The following is a 15,126-nucleotide window of genomic DNA, read 5'->3' on the forward strand; positions in this document are numbered from 1 at the left end:
TTATTGCTAATCAAACCAGAGTAGGGTAGTGAGAAATAAACCCAAATCTTAAAACACCTCCCCCCACCCCTTCCTTCTTCCGTGCCCTAATTCCACTCCCAATTTTCTCTACCTCCTCCCCCCACAGTGGCACAGGGGGATGGGGAATGGGGGTTGGGGCCAGTTCATCACGCGTTGTCTCTGCTGCTCCTTCCGCCTCAGGGGCAGGACTGCTCACTCTTCCCCTGCTCCAGTGTGGGTCCCTTCCCCGGGCTGCAGTCCTTCAGGCACAGACTGCTCCAGTGTGGGTCCCTTCCATGGGGTCACAAGTCCTGCCAGCAAACCTGCTCCAGTGTGGGCTCCTCTCTCCACGGGGCCACAGGTCCTGCCAGGAGCCTGCTCCAGCGCAGGCTTCCCACGGGGTCACAGCCTCCTTCGGGCATCCCCCTGCTCTGGCGTGGGGTCCTCTGTTCCCGGGCTGCAGGTGGAGATCTGCTCCCCTGCGGACCTCCCTGGGCTGCAGGGGGACAGCCTGCCTCACCATGGTCTTCCCCACAGGCTGCAGGGGAATCTCTGCTCCAGTGCCTGGAGCGCCTCCTCCCCCTCCTCACTGACCTGGGGGTCTGCAGGGCTGTTGCTCTCATGTGTTATCACTCTTCTCCTCCTCCTCCCCTCCTTCACTGACCTTGGGGTCTGCAGAGTTGTTTCTCTTACATTCTCACTCCTCTCCTCCTCCTCCTCCTTCTTCACTGACCTTGGGGTCTGCAGGGTTGTTTCTCTTGCATATTCTCACTCTGCTCCTTGGTTAGTCTTCTGCAGCAGGTTTTTTTCCCTTAAATCTGTTCTCCCAGAGGCACTACCACAGTCGCTGATGAGCTCGGCCTTGGCCAGCAGTGGGTCTGTCTTGCAGCCGACTGGCATTGGCTCTGTTGGACATGGGGGAAGCTTCTAGCAGCTTCTCACAGAAACCACCCCTGTAGCCCCACTTACCCTGCTACAAAACCTTGCACGCAAACGTGATACAAACTGTCAAGTGTATTAATGCTCTATTAATAGACTTTACCTGATATACCTTGTTAGTCATACAGAGATTTGCACATAGCATTCATAAGAAAAACATCTTGGGGGTTATATATGCAACTGTGTAGTGCAGAAAACCTGCATTATTTTAAAGGTTTTTTTTAGTAATATTGAGGTGAAAAAGATAGGGCAAGTCCACTAGAACACATCTATTTCTACCTAAATATTACGTGTTGTATGCCTAGATGAAGTAGGAGTCAGGATTGTCTGTAATTCTTGGATTTTGAAAATTAAGTTTTCCTTGTTGAAGGAGATCCTTGGTATTTAAAGACTGCTACTTTTTAAAAGTCGAGTTCTCATGCTTTGAGAAGATGTGCTTATCTGTTGGTTGCTGTTACTCAGAGTTCTCAAGATGAATATTTTGAATAATATTACTGCATATTCTATTTACAAACCTCTACTAAATAAACGTAGTTACAGTATTTAAACATGTTCCTGAATCTGTTCCAACATATGTAGAGAAGACACATGTTCTAATGGAGGGCAAGAAGTGCATATCTAAATACTCAATAAACTGAACTTAATTTCATTAATCAGTTTCATCTATGTTGAAGCATGTTCTTCCCTGGATATTTTGATGCTAACCTTTCTTCCTTTCATTTGCATGAAGACTATTGTTTTATCCTCTCTGGAACATGCAGTAACATACTAAGTGTTGTGTTGAGATAGTCCTAAACATCCCTTTCTCTTTTACCTAGGGATGGGTCCTTGCATGTTACCTGCACAGATCAAGATACCGGAAAGTGTGAAATCATCACTGTTGAAGTGGCATCATAGTCACTTTTGAAAGACGTTTTTCTAAGTTGAGTTTTGTCTCTTGTTGGTTTTCTGCCAAAGTGGTGCCTCTCTCTGAGATGCCTTTAATGATTCTTAGAGGACTGTAATAAACTGAAGAAAAACATTAATTTGCCACCAAGTCTGTTTGGAGTGGAAAATGTGGTGCAAAATGTTAATCAAGACACGCAGACAGCAGAGCATTGAATTGCAGCACCTGATTTAGAAAATGCAAAAGGCAAATCCCTGTGCCTGTGGTTCAGCAACAAGCATATTACATATCTAAAGATTTTTTTTTTTTCCTCAGACTAATCAGGTTGTCTACCCATTCAACCAGTGTATCTGTGGCTTCAACAGCATAGCATTGAACCAGTGAGAGCTAGACTGCTGAAAATCCACTCTCTGATAACTGTACCGAACTGTACTGTAATCCTGTGTGGCCTTGATGTTGCCTGAAGCTGTGGAGGTGATGCCCCTTGGTGCTGGCCTTTTGAATGGGATTTTTTTTTTTTCCTGGAGTTACTGTAAGATGGTTTTGTGGTGTTGTCTGAAAAGCGTGTGTAAGGGTTATATGTGCTTATTTATGTGTTATTAATAAAATACGTTTTTTACGCAGATGCTGGCATCCTCTGTTCTGTGTGGCACTGTTCTAACCTGTATGTCATCGTGTGTTTGGATGTAAGCTGGCAGCTTTTGTTCTAGGTAGGGGAGTAGTGGGAAGATGATGGCGCAAGCAAGCGTAGTTATGGGATTTGAGGGTCTGGGCCTGATGTTATCTTGTAAAATATTCAGAGTGACAGAGCAGAGCCTCACACTCAGAAATTAGGAGCGAGGGATGCCCGTCTGTATTTGAGGAGACCTGTGTTCGATTACCTGTCTTACTACAGGCTTCCCGAACTGTCTAGTGTTTTGCAGGATGTGTATTTCTACATTCTTCCTACCTCAGAAAAGCAATAGGTACCGCACAGCCTGGCTCTGTCAGCCTGGACGAGGTTCTGCCGCCCGTATCCCGGGGTCTTTCACCTCCGGAAAACAGGAGTTCACCAGTCCCTGCCTGAGAGCTTCTCCGCGGTCCCGGAGAGCCCGAAGCCGGGTTCTGCCGGGGCGGATTTGTCCCGCAGCCCTTAGAAATACAGCCGAGGAGAGGCCGGGACGGGCCGCTCCGCCCGCGGCCGCTCCCGCCGTTGCCGCCACAGCCCGTCGCGTGCGCGCCGGCGCCGCGCTCTTCCCCGCCCCCCCCCGCCACCCCGCCCCCTTCCGGAGGGGGGGCGGAGCCGCGCGAGCCTCGACCCGCGCCTGGCGCCTGCGGCCCCGAGCGCGGGACACCCCCCCCGCCCCCCCCCCCCCACACACACGCCCCGTCCCAAGATGGAGGGCTGGCGAGGAGGTGAGGTAGCGGCGGCGGCTCGGGATGGGGACGGGGACCGGGGACGGGGCGCCTCGCTCGGGCTTTCCCTCTCTTCTCCTTGCGGTGGGTGGGCCGGGAGGGAGGGAGGGAGGCCTCCCGTTCGGTCTGGGCGGTGGGGGAGCCGCTGCCGGTCCCCCTCAGCCGGCTGCCGCCGCTCCGCTCTCAGCCACCCGGCCGCAGCGGGGCCCGGCGGGGGAGGGCTGGGGAGCCTGCCCGCTGCCTTTTGGGGGGGAGGTGGGGGCTCTGCCTGAGGCTGGAGGTGTGTGGGGGGGGGCGGGGTGGCGGTGAGGCGCCTGAGGTGAATATGGAGGTGGCGGGGAGCGGGTAGGAAGAGGCGCTGAGGGCCCCGGAGCGGCCGCGGGAACGGCGGCCGCCCTCCCGTCCCCGCCTTCCCCGTGTCGCGGCGGTGCGCCCCGGAGGTGAACTCCTCCCGGGGCGGCCCCTTCCCGGCCGGGCAGCGGGGAGCGGGGTGGGGGGTGGGGGGTGTCCCTGGGCGCTGCCGGCGGGCGCTGAGGCAGGGGCGGCCGGCGGTGGGTGCCCCGGCCGGCGCCGAGGGGAGCGGGACGCGGGGCAGGGCCCTGGCCGCCCCGCCGACGCGCGGCCCCGGCTCCGAAGTTCGTCGTCCCACCCCGGCGGCGTTTGCCCGGCTCGGTCCGGGCAGCCGGCACTCTCGCCGTGCCGCTCCGCGGAGCGTCGCGTCCCTTTAAACCCGCCCGGCTGACAAGGGACCCGCGATCCTTCTGGAAGAGCGCGGTGGATCTTTCTTTCCTCGTCCAGTCACCATGGTTGCATCGCAAGTGCTCGATTCCACTTGACTAACTACAGATACTTGGCGGTCTTATTAAAGAAGGGAGGTTTCCTTGTCGCCGTAGTTCGGTTGTGGGATGCTGTAATGGTAGGAAAATTACTCGGCTCTTAGTGCAGCCTTCACCCGTGGAAGTCTCTGCCCTCCAGAATATTGGTTGTTCTCTATAAACGTGCGTACTCTGCAGAATAAAGGCGCAGGGAGGGAATCATCGACGTGTTTCGCTTTACCCATTAGAGAAGGGTTGAGTTTGACTCTGTGAGACTCTGTAGCGGTACAAGAGGCTCGTGGACTGCTATCACAATTGATAATGTGGGGACTCTGGGATAAGGCGTAATGATTTCAATTTAGCCGAGACATTAAATAGGATTCTTTACCAATTTTCTTATTGTAGCTTGGTATGTGCCATGTCTAGCTTCACTTGAGACCCTCCAAGAATTATGTAGGAAGGAAAATCTCAGATGTAAATCCATTGGAATCACCAACAGGAATCTAAAGAGTTATGAGGTGGAATATTTGTGTGACTACAAGGTAGAAGAGGTAAGAGAAACACAGACCAATTTGATCACTCTTTCAGCTGAAATTTGGAAGTGAGCCAAAGGTAGTTTTGCTCATAATATAAAGCAGCAGGCTGTGAGGACAAAGCTCTTGCTGACATCGAATGAAATATCTTCTAAACTTTGAACTGTAAACAGAAAGCGGTATAACAACTGCTTTCAGTATTTTGAAGGAAGGTCTTTTTCTGAAATTACAGAGATATTAGAATATGAAATGTTTCGCCTTTGCGTATCTAGAAGTTAAGCAAAAGCTGATGCGTTTAGGTTTTAGCGTGGTATGTGTTATGATGCTTCTCCTTTATTTGCAGGTAACAGTCTATATTTCTCTCTTGACTGTTGTAGTCTGTTTGATGAAGAGTTAGGGCCATGTGCTGCAACTGGATTCCTCGGCTTGATCGTGCCAGTGAAATTCAGTCTCAGGATTTGGCCTTGTTACAGTCATTTGGCCTTTTTAAAATAAGTACAAAATGTATGCTTCTTGATTATAAATACAATATTACGTGTTTTGAATGGATTGCTCTTTTGGGAGGATGGTTGATATGACAAATAGTGGGTTTTAGAGATTTTTGTTCACTAAGTTTAGCATTATTTTTTTGTTCTGTATGCGATATGACTACCTTCTGCTTGTGCATACGAGTCATGCAACTAGTTAGCATAACTTACGTAACTGCCGTAACAAACTAGCCTCCTCCAGGTGTACCGTTAGCAATCAGAGTTCATCCCAGCTGTTTATTTCTTTGCCCCTAGACATGATATGTAAAGTATCCAAAATTGTGCTGGAAGTTAACTTGCAAACAGAAAACTTGTTTTTTTTCTCTTTCTCCCCAGTTCTAATTGTTATGGGGACATCAAGACCTTCTGCGCTGTATGCCGTTTCTTAACTCCAGAGCTCTTGTGTTTGTATGTGTACTCTGGGATGCTGGATTTCAGAAAAATGAAATATGGCTAAATCTGTATCTGTTTCTGTATTTCAAGGGCACAGAATACTATCTTGTGAAATGGAAAGGATGGCCAGAATCTTCAAATACTTGGGAACCTCAGAAAAATCTGAAATGCCCATTGCTTCTTCAAAACTTTCTTAGTGACAAGAATGAATACTTGTCTCGGGTGAGAGAAGGCAAAGCACTGAAAGTGAGAAACCATGTTAAAGCTTTGAAACCTGCAGTTGCAGATTACATTGTAAAGAAGGCTAAGCAAAGAATAGCTCTGCAGAGATGGAAAGAAGAACTCAACAGGAAAAAGAATCATAAAGCAATGATTCTGGTAGAAAACACTGTGGATCTCGAAGGCCCTCCTTTAGACTTCTACTACATTAATGAGTATAAACCTGCTCCGGGAATAAATGTAATAAACGGAATAACGACTGGCTGTGAATGCACTGACTGCCCTGCTGAGAAGTGCTGTCCAAAGGAGGCTGGATTTATTTTGGCTTACAATAAACAAAAGAAGTTGAAAATCCAGCCCGGCTTGCCCATCTATGAATGCAATTCATTTTGTAGGTGTGGGCCTGACTGCCCTAATAGGATAGTACAGAAAGGTACACCGTATTCTCTTTGCATCTTCAGAACTAACAATGGCCGTGGTTGGGGAGTGAAAACCCTCCAGACAATTAAAACCAACAGTTTTGTGATGGAATATGTCGGAGAGGTATGTATTTATCTCATATAGGTGAATTATTTACAGTAAAGGAAATGTTGGAGGAAATCTTGATGAACTTTCTCTCAGTTTTAACAGTTCCTGACTTCTACTATATAATGGATAAGTCTACTTTTGAGTAGAGAAATACAGTAAGTAGACATTCAAGGTGACAGCGAAATTATATTGTCCAGAACGTTCCTCCATTCCAGAACAATTGTAAAAGGTTGAGTATAAAGAGAATACTTGTCCCATGTGTCACTTAAGAATTATTTTAGATACATGCCCTAACAGTATTTCTAAAGGCAGGTCCTTCTTTTCTTTCATGGCAGTCATATTCTTCATTCTTCCCTGGTCATCGTTATTATTGTAGTTTTTGTTGTTCTCCAGGCACGCTTGTTGCCAAACTCCTCACCCAGTCTGTCAGTCCCTTTTCTGTTTTGTCTGAACTTTTAAGGTAGTATTTCTGAACATACTTATTACTTTTGATTAACAACAAGAATAAGATTTGTAGTATGGACATTATCTGTTTACTCAATTTCATGCTATTTCAAACAGAACTTACATGTTATAAAATGCAGACCTTGAGTTACTCTTGAGATTTTGCGTTGCCCTGTGTTCATCTGGTTCAACCCCCGCTCTGTTTCAGGGCTTGTTATGTCAGTAGCTCCTGGCAGCCTCTCTGAGCCAGTCTGTTGTATTTCTGCTGCAAATCTGCCTTGCTACTAAGTTGACTCAGAATAATTTCTTCTGTCCCTTGGTACAAATGCTTGTGGTCTTAATTGTATTTCCTCCATGCTTCCTGCCCCAAATATTCTGACTTCCTATGTTTATACCTTTCTTGTGAACCCACAAGAGGTCAGTCATTCAGAATATCTCTGTTGAGGGGTTAATGCAGAAAGACCGTTATGTAATTTTGTTGCTTAAAGGAAAGAGTGTGTATTTACCCTTTCACCTGAATCTGCTTATTCCCTTACTACTGAACAAGTTCCCAAATCTGATCCATCAGAGAGATTTTTAGAGGGGTTTTTGTCCAGTACCACCACATTTCATACCTGTCTTGCTGCCAGGATTTCTTTGCTGGGTCTGCACAAGAGAATACATTTAACATAACAGGCTGCAGATGAAGTTGCTTAAGCTGTTGCTTCTGTCAAAGTTGACTGTAGTTCTTCTCTTCCTGTGGTGGAGTTTCTGGATTTCTACCTTTTGCTAGCCTAATTGCATAGATTCAGCTTTGTGAAGTGATTTGTCTGTCGAAGTTGTCATGAATAGGATCTTTCATTACAGTCAAAAATAGCAGGCAGGAAGAGATGCTTCTAGGGAGGGAGGAGATGAATACTGGACTCTAAATGTGACTGGGTTGTAAAGACTGATACCTGTTGATCTTTGTGCAAAAGGAGAAAGTTGAAACTTTATTTTACGGGAAGTAAACAAGGCTTTCTGGGTCTAATGAAAAAAATCTGTGTATAGAAACTTCAAGTAGAAACTGTTGATTGTATCTGTCATCAGCAAAATTCTTAATAGAAGGTGCTGATTTTTTTTTTCCCTGAAACAAGGTAGTGCTGTGCATCAGCTGTAGACAAATTACATCCAGAGAAGCCTCAGTCACTCACTAATTAGTTTAGCTGTATGTATGTATTCTTTATTCATTAGAGATGGAATGCTATTGCAACATCAAAAAGCGAATGTGGTATTTTTTATGAAGTAAAGCTTTTTTCCCTAACTTGATTCTGATTTTTGTTTTAATTTAGTACCAGTTAATAATATGATGCAGGTTTCTTTTTTCTCTTTTTTTAGGTGATTACAAGTGAGGAAGCAGAGAGACGAGGCCAGCTCTATGACAACCAGGGAAATACATACTTGTTTGATTTGGACTATGATTCAGATGAATTTACAGTAGATGCAGCTCGATATGGAAATGTATCCCACTTTGTGAATCACAGCGTAAGACCTTGTTTTGTACGCTAAGAATTTGGAGAATTATCCTAATTGTGCCGGAAATATCTTCTCCTGCTGTAAACATTTTCTTACCATAATCACAGTTTTTCTGGAGTAGTTTGTTTCATGCCAGCACAGTCCAGTCAGTTAAATGACATAATAAATAGAATGGAGTACTTAGCCTTACTCAGAGTAGGACTACCTACAAAAACCTGGGAATGAGATGCTGCCTGAAGTGGGCATCTGGTAGGACTGGGGTTGTCAGTGAGTCTGCTGGTTCTAGCCAACCAAAATAGGGTTCGTTTGGGTGTGGTTTTTTCCAAGTAACTAAAAGACAGAACACATGAGAAGTACTTAATAAAATTAGTGAAGAGTCAAAGACTATAGGAATTGATGTGTTATTTTGTAGCAGGGCAGGATGAAGGGTTATGCCGAATTTCAACCCTCAAAGATTGGTAGAAGAAAAAAATGAAAATTCCTGTGCTTTCTTTGACATTTCTCCCCTGTAGATACCTTTTTCCCTCCTAAATCTATACTTGCCAGAGAACCCAAAAGTAAATTTTAAGCAGAAAATTTTTGTAGTGTTTTATTTCCTGTTCAACTGAGTACCTAAAGCAAGAAGGCTGAAGTGCATTTGTAAGGATTCATGAACTAAAAATTATAATTTCTTATGGATGTAATGTTTGTGAGGTGTGTAGTCTGTTCTACAAATACAGTAAATTCATGTCTTCAGACTTCTGAGCTGATGGCATTTGTATTTCATGTGGGCTTGCCAGGGAGAAGGATGAAGAAGAGTTTTAGATACAGCCAATTGCCCTTCACTTTCAGAAATGGGAGTGAAGTATTCTCACTTTTCTTTTTAAAGTTAAATGTCTAACTTCACTTCTGCTTCTTTAACATGGGATATATTTTACTGTTAAAGAGCAAAAAAGCATGCAGAGTTTAACAAACTGCCTCAGTGACTACTGACTTCTGACACTTAATTCAGAAAAAAATGATAAAGTGGTTTCTAGTTCCTGCTTAGTGTCCTTGACGCTACTCCTGCCACCCAGCCTACAGCAGGTAATTCAGAAGCCGGGCAGGTTAGCGATTGAAAATAGAAATTTATTCATAGTATGAAAATAGTATTTCTGGCCTGGAGGCAATGCTTAAACTCAAATACAAAGTAGTGAGTGTATGTGGCTTGAAATGCTAGGTTGTTTTTTGTTTTCTTTCAACTTTAATTCTTTTTGTGGGTTTTGTAGGTAAATACTAATCTCAGAATGTAGCTTTAATTGCTTTGTTTGTCATCTTTTTTGTAGTTTACCTTTTGAAGGTACCTTTTTTTTTTTTAATAGGCTGTTGCATATTAGTGTAATCTATGTACTGTGCAAAGGTTGCCTTCTTGAAAGGATTCAACTCCAAGCTATGAATGTTCTCCTTTAACTCTTATTTCAAGAATGTAATTTGTTGAGTTATCTTCTGAAATCAATTTCAGACTTCTTTCATTGAGAGAAGAATCAGTTCTTCCTTTCCTGTGACCTAGGTTTACTTAAACACTTCAGTGAAACTTACTTTGCACTTTTCTAACAGAAACTATGTTAATTTTTGCCTTACAGTGTGATCCAAATCTTCAAGTCTTCAATGTGTTTATTGATAACCTCGACTTGCGTCTTCCTCGAATAGCACTGTTTTCTACACGAACCATCAAGGCTGGAGAAGAGCTAACCTTTGACTATCAGATGAAAGGTCTGCAGATTTTAACACTGCTCTTGCAGGAGGTTTGGGGCACGGGTGGATTCTGTTGCAGCCTGACTGATGTTAGCGTTTCAGGCACTGCATCTCCCAGACACAGCTCTGGATTCTAGAACAGATGTCGCTCATTGAAAGCTCATTGTGCAGTCAGAGCGCACCCAGAAGCTTTTGCGTGCGCCTCTAGTGCATCACCTCCTTCAGTGCTCCTAGCTCACAGCAAGGGGTTGTGGTTGGAACATCTGGCAAGGCAAATTACTTTGAAGACTTGTCACAAGAATGCTCAAAAGAATTTACAAATCTTACCTTTATTCAAAGGCATTTATATGGCATTTCAGGTAAACTACTTTTTAAGTAATCTGCTAGTCATAAAAGACAGTTGTAACAGCTGAGTGGTCTAAGGCACCACAGGTTTGTCTTTGGATTCTGGTGTCGTAGGCCTCAGTTGTGGGTGTAGGTCCTGTGGTACAGATGTTTAGGATGGAAGAAGGATGGTCCAAAGTTTTTTACCATGAGAACCATCAGTCACTGGAACAACCTCTCCAGGAATGTGATGGAGTTCCTATCACTGGAGGTTTTCAAGGTGCAATTGGACAGGGTGCTAGATAATCTCATCTAGGCTCCCTTTGCCGCAAAAGGTTGTACTAGATGATCCTTTGAGGTCCCTTCCCACTTGGGCTGTTTGATGATTCTTTGATAATTGATTTTCCATTCAGTGTTCAAGGTCAGGTTGGACAGGGCTTTGAGCAACCTGATCTAGTGAAAGACATCCCTGCCTATTGCGGGGAGTTGGACGAGATGGTCTTTAAAGATCCCTTCCAACCCAAATCAGTCTGTGACTTCCTTTTTTTCCCATAGAATAAAAAATTCTTGAGGTTTGCTGGCAGGGGTGTTGTGTGTGTCAAACTTTGCATGCAAACCATTTATTCACAACAGCAGTGTGTTTTTTGCCCTGCTATTTTGTTTTCAGAGAAGCATCTCTATACTCCAGAGCTGTACCTCATTCTTGTAGAAGCTCTCTGACAAGTTGATCTTTCTTGAATCCTTAAAACTCCTCTTTATTCCTTGTGGTGTCTGTGACACTGACATACAAGGCAGGCTGGATTCTCAGCTGATCAGTATGGATACAGACCTGAGGGTACAAGGCTTGAGTTTGTTGAGCTTTGGGTTCTGATATGTATGCTAGGTGTTGTGCAAGTAGTTGCAATGTGGGTGTCAGTAGAACTTGAGTATAGCTTCACATGCAATTCTTTCAAGAACTGGGGTGGTAGAAGGCTTTTTGAAGCCATTTGAATACCTAGCACAGTTTCAGTCTGTCTTTTAAAACTTCCCTTATTTGTTTTTATCTGTGTCACAGGTTCAATAGATCTGACTTCAGACTCTGCTGATGGTCTTAGCCCATCCAGAAAGAGGATCAGAACTGTCTGTAAATGTGGAGCTGTGTGTTGCAGAGGTTATCTCAACTGAGTTTGGGTATCCAAAGTCACAAATATTTTGTTCTCTTTTAAATGTGTTTTAAGAAGACTCTTCTTTCACACATATATTCAAGTATTCTTGCATCTAATGTAAATAAGTACTGTGAAAACAAGGCATTACATTTGTAATTGAAATGGCATTGGCCAAAGAAAGAGATGTGGTGTTTCAGGCAAATACAGGACTGATAACGGGGACTAAAAATTGATTTTTCTAGAACTGTTATTTAGGAAGCAGTGAAATGTATGCTAAGAAAACTCTTTAAAATGTACCTTGATTTGAATATTTGAGTGTGAGCTTACAGCCATATGCCTTTTAGGAGCTGATTTCAGTGGGATGAAGTGATGTTGAGTATCTTCTGTACCTTGAAAAGTCTGGAGGCATTTAATTTGAATCCTAAGTCATAGCTGACAGTTCTTTTGCTTTTTGTTGTATAAAGCTTTGTGAGATTAGCAATAACATTTATGGCACCAGGGTGAAGGATTAAGGACAACCATCAGACGGTGTCTAAATGAAGGTTCACAGGAACGCAAGTTGTAAAATGTCCATTGAACTCCACGCAAGTAAAGTAATTGGTTTTAGCAGATTCCAGATGTAAGATCAAGGTCTCGGAACGTTTTTAGCTGATGTTACATTATTTAGAAGTTTTACATATAGAAGTGTTTTCAATTGTTATGTTCTGATTTTTAGTTAGGATGCTACAGGAGGTCTGCAGTTCTACAGAGAATTTGTAAATACCGGATTATTGGTAGTAACATACGCTGTTTGTTCTCATTGCAGAAATTTGGCAGTCATTGCTGAAACAAATTACTGGCTACAGTTTGGAAATAGATAACAAAAGAATAGGGAGAGCAGCCCATTGTCTAACAAAGCTGATGCATTATGGAGATACGCTCAGTTATCTGTTAGGTGCAAAAATACCTTGGGAATTGATTTGTATTCACAACTGTTTTTGATTAAGTTGTTACATACTGTGACTTTTTTTATCTAGTGACAGACTTTTAAGATACTAGGCCTGTTTTTTCTTGTTGCAAAAATGTTAACTTCAGTGAAGTTAGACTAGGGGTGAGTTTACCCATTTGCTGTAGACATTTGTAAGATGTTCTTGAATGTAAAGGCTGAGAAATGTATTGTTCTTCAGCTGCTTGAGTCGTCTTTTTTTTTTTTTTCCTGATGATCTTAAAGTTGTCTCGATCTATTCATAATGTATGCTAAGTTTTGCTTGGCTTCAGAAACACTGAAGAGCAGTTGAGGTAGGTTATGAGTGGAGTTACAGCTGAGGTCCGTGCTCCAGGGATGATCTAAGTGCTTTATTCTCGTGGATTAAAAGCTTGTAAAACTTGCATATTGCTTACAAATCATGTAAATGTTGACAGGGTCAGGCAGAATAATGTTGCTCCATAAATGGATGCTTCATCAATGGATGCTAGCTATGTATCATAGGTCAGCTAGTTACCTTTATAAGGTGCACAGCTGTTGGCTCAGGTGAATGAAGTCAAGTACCCAGCATATAACTGTTTACTTAATTTGTTAGAAAATGCCTTAAATTTCATGTTGATAGCTAGCACTCCAAGAAGAGTGTTTCAAAGGATAATACAGGTTGTTTGTTCATTAAGAAGCACAGTTGCATTTGCACTGAAGATCTGGCTCTTTGGCAGAAAGTGAAATTTTATATGCTACTAGCCAAAATCAGTTTCACAGTTGGGGTGAAGAGTGTGGGCCACTGAAAGTGCTGTGTTAAGTTTTGTAATCTACAATACAAAGACATAGCTGTTGAAATAGATACTTTGTATTGTTTAATGAATAGGAGAAAGTTTGCTTAGATTTTGAAGTATTTAACATTACCTGGCTCACCTGTATCCACACTCTTGGATAAATGCTGAATCTAGTCAATTTTTATCATGCCACATCTCTAATAATTTTTTTTATATATATATACAGTTTTGAAGTAAAATGTGGAGCTTTAACGTTAGCAAACTCTAGATGATCTTACATCATTTGGAGTCATTAGTGCTTTCTCTTGCATGTAGCCCAATTCAGCGACACATTCCACGTGGATGGAATCTGCAGTCTCCATCTCCTTAATCCACTGCAGTCTGCAGCCTTCCCTGTCGGTACAGGATGGCGAGAGTGGCTGTGGCAAGAAATGGATTCCTTACCAAATCGGTTTCTCTGGCCTCTCCTGTGCAAGATGACACAGGGCTGGTTCCATACTCTTTGTCTATCTATGTCCATGCCCAGTTTGATTTAAACATCGCAAGTAAATGCATTTTAAAAGATAAAAGTCTTAGTCGTTGTACTTGAGTTCAGTGTCTGCCTTTTTCCCAAGGCAGTTTATGTTACCACCAGCACTGCAATAACACTGCTGTTCTTTAAGGATATGTGTGTTACCTCTTGTGTGATAAATAAAGGACCGTTAATTTATGTTCTGAGAGGTAACAGTATTTTGTATTTATTTGAAGTAAACCCATGTATCCAGTTTCCAATTTAGAGCCTTGAACAGTATTTTAAATTTACATATTCACAGTGCATTTGGATTGCAGTCAGTGAATTAGCTTAATGGGACACTGTGTCACTTCTAAAACTCGTTTTGCTGTTTTTATGAGTTTGGGGGAAAATTGCCAAATGGGAAAAAGAGAAAAAGCTATTTTCAGTTTCTTAAGGAGGCTAAACCAGCCTAGCTTCTGCCTTTGTTTTGCCTTGTGGTCTGTTAGCATCATCATGGCCACCAGTTCAGTTGTGTATATGCACTTCTTAAGAGACTGGTAACCTGTGATCTACCCTCTAGCTGTTCTTTTTTGTTGGGTTTAATTTTTTTTTTTTTTTTTTGTAGCAAAACTAAAGCTGCACGATCACCTGTAAGAAAAGCTATTGTCTATTTATTTAATCTGAAAGTTAAGTCAATCTTTTGGTTATTTCTAATGTATGTTTTAGGACTGTGTACATTAGAATATGCAGTTTGTAAGCTCAGGAATATTTTCTTTTCATAATGTGTGATCTCCAGTATTCCTATCTTCCTATAGTTTTTGATAAAATAAATTAAATTTAGTTTTTCTGTTGTTGTTGTCATTCTTAACAAAAGAAAAAATCTTAGCTTGTCAAAATTAACTGGAGCTGGAGCAGTAGAATTTGCTTTAAGACTGCAATCTCTTAATTCCTGTTCTGTACCCAAATTTTCTAGCACTATCAGGACTGTAGCAGAGTGATCATGAGGAAGTCATGTGTTTCCTAGTCAGTTTATGGCTGGTAAGAATTGGTATAAATTTACACTGTCAAACTGTCTAAAGCAGAGTGAGTTCCTGTATATTTAAGCACATGTATAGTACACTTAAGGAAACAAACCAACAGAAGAAGTTCTGCTCTGTTTGACTTTAATCACAGAGGCAGTTACAACAGCAGTTTCTCAAAAGTTGATAGACCACATTTGGAAATTACATTAACAAATCCCAGGAACATAGTGGGCAAGCTGCCAGGAGAGAAATACATGGACTTGAGTATCCTTAAAACCATACATAGATGATAGCAATTTTTCTTCTTCCCCCCTCCACCACTGTTCCCAACAGCAGAATGCTGGCAAACCACTCACATATCGCCAAAGATTGCAGAAAGACTGAAGACATACCTGAGAGGGGATTGCTGTCATACTAAAAGTCTGTTTAATTCTTTGGGACTTAAGACCACATGGATGGGAAACCTCACGGATTTTTAGATGACTTCTGCTGTTGAGGCATTTTTGTAGGTGCTGC

At 42.8% G+C, this 15,126-nt stretch overlaps 2 protein-coding genes across 4 annotated transcripts in view; both read left to right on the forward strand.

Annotated features, from left to right (window-relative positions):
- Positions 1–2,450, forward strand: part of HSPA14 (heat shock protein family A (Hsp70) member 14) — a 14,466-nt gene extending 12,016 nt beyond the window's left edge. Inside the window, 1 exon segment of the mRNA XM_069801662.1 lies at positions 1,758–2,450. Coding sequence (XP_069657763.1) covers positions 1,758–1,836 — 79 coding nt within the window. The 3' untranslated portion in view covers positions 1,837–2,450.
- Positions 2,451–3,122: 672 nt separating this feature from the next.
- Positions 3,123–14,433, forward strand: SUV39H2 (SUV39H2 histone lysine methyltransferase). 3 transcript variants are annotated; one of them, XM_069801666.1, is made up of 8 exons: positions 3,123–3,220; positions 4,441–4,586; positions 5,579–6,250; positions 8,036–8,182; positions 9,775–9,904; positions 11,265–11,380; positions 12,071–12,110; positions 13,411–14,433. In XM_069801666.1, exons 1-6 carry the CDS (start codon positions 3,202–3,204, stop codon positions 11,372–11,374), a joined length of 1,224 nt encoding a protein of 407 aa, XP_069657767.1. In that variant the 5' UTR covers positions 3,123–3,201; the 3' UTR covers positions 11,375–11,380; positions 12,071–12,110; positions 13,411–14,433. The 3 variants fall into 3 exon arrangements, with proteins under 3 accessions (XP_069657767.1, XP_069657766.1, XP_069657765.1); XM_069801665.1 differs by lacking the exon at positions 12,071–12,110; XM_069801664.1 differs by having other exon boundaries at positions 11,265–14,433.
- The last annotated feature ends 693 nt before the right edge of the window (positions 14,434–15,126 follow it).

Source organism: Haliaeetus albicilla, chromosome 14 (genome assembly GCF_947461875.1).
Source record: "Haliaeetus albicilla chromosome 14, bHalAlb1.1, whole genome shotgun sequence".
Classification (NCBI taxonomy): Eukaryota; Metazoa; Chordata; class Aves; order Accipitriformes; family Accipitridae; genus Haliaeetus; species Haliaeetus albicilla.

Excerpts from the sequence above, each read along its gene's own strand:
- SUV39H2 (XM_069801664.1), top strand. Across the intron at positions 8,183-9,774 it reads CCCACTTTGTGAATCACAGC|TGTGATCCAAATCTTCAAGT; the intron begins GTAAGACCTTGT and ends TTTGCCTTACAG. Across the intron at positions 9,905-11,264 it reads CTTTGACTATCAGATGAAAG|GTTCAATAGATCTGACTTCA; the intron begins GTCTGCAGATTT and ends TCTGTGTCACAG.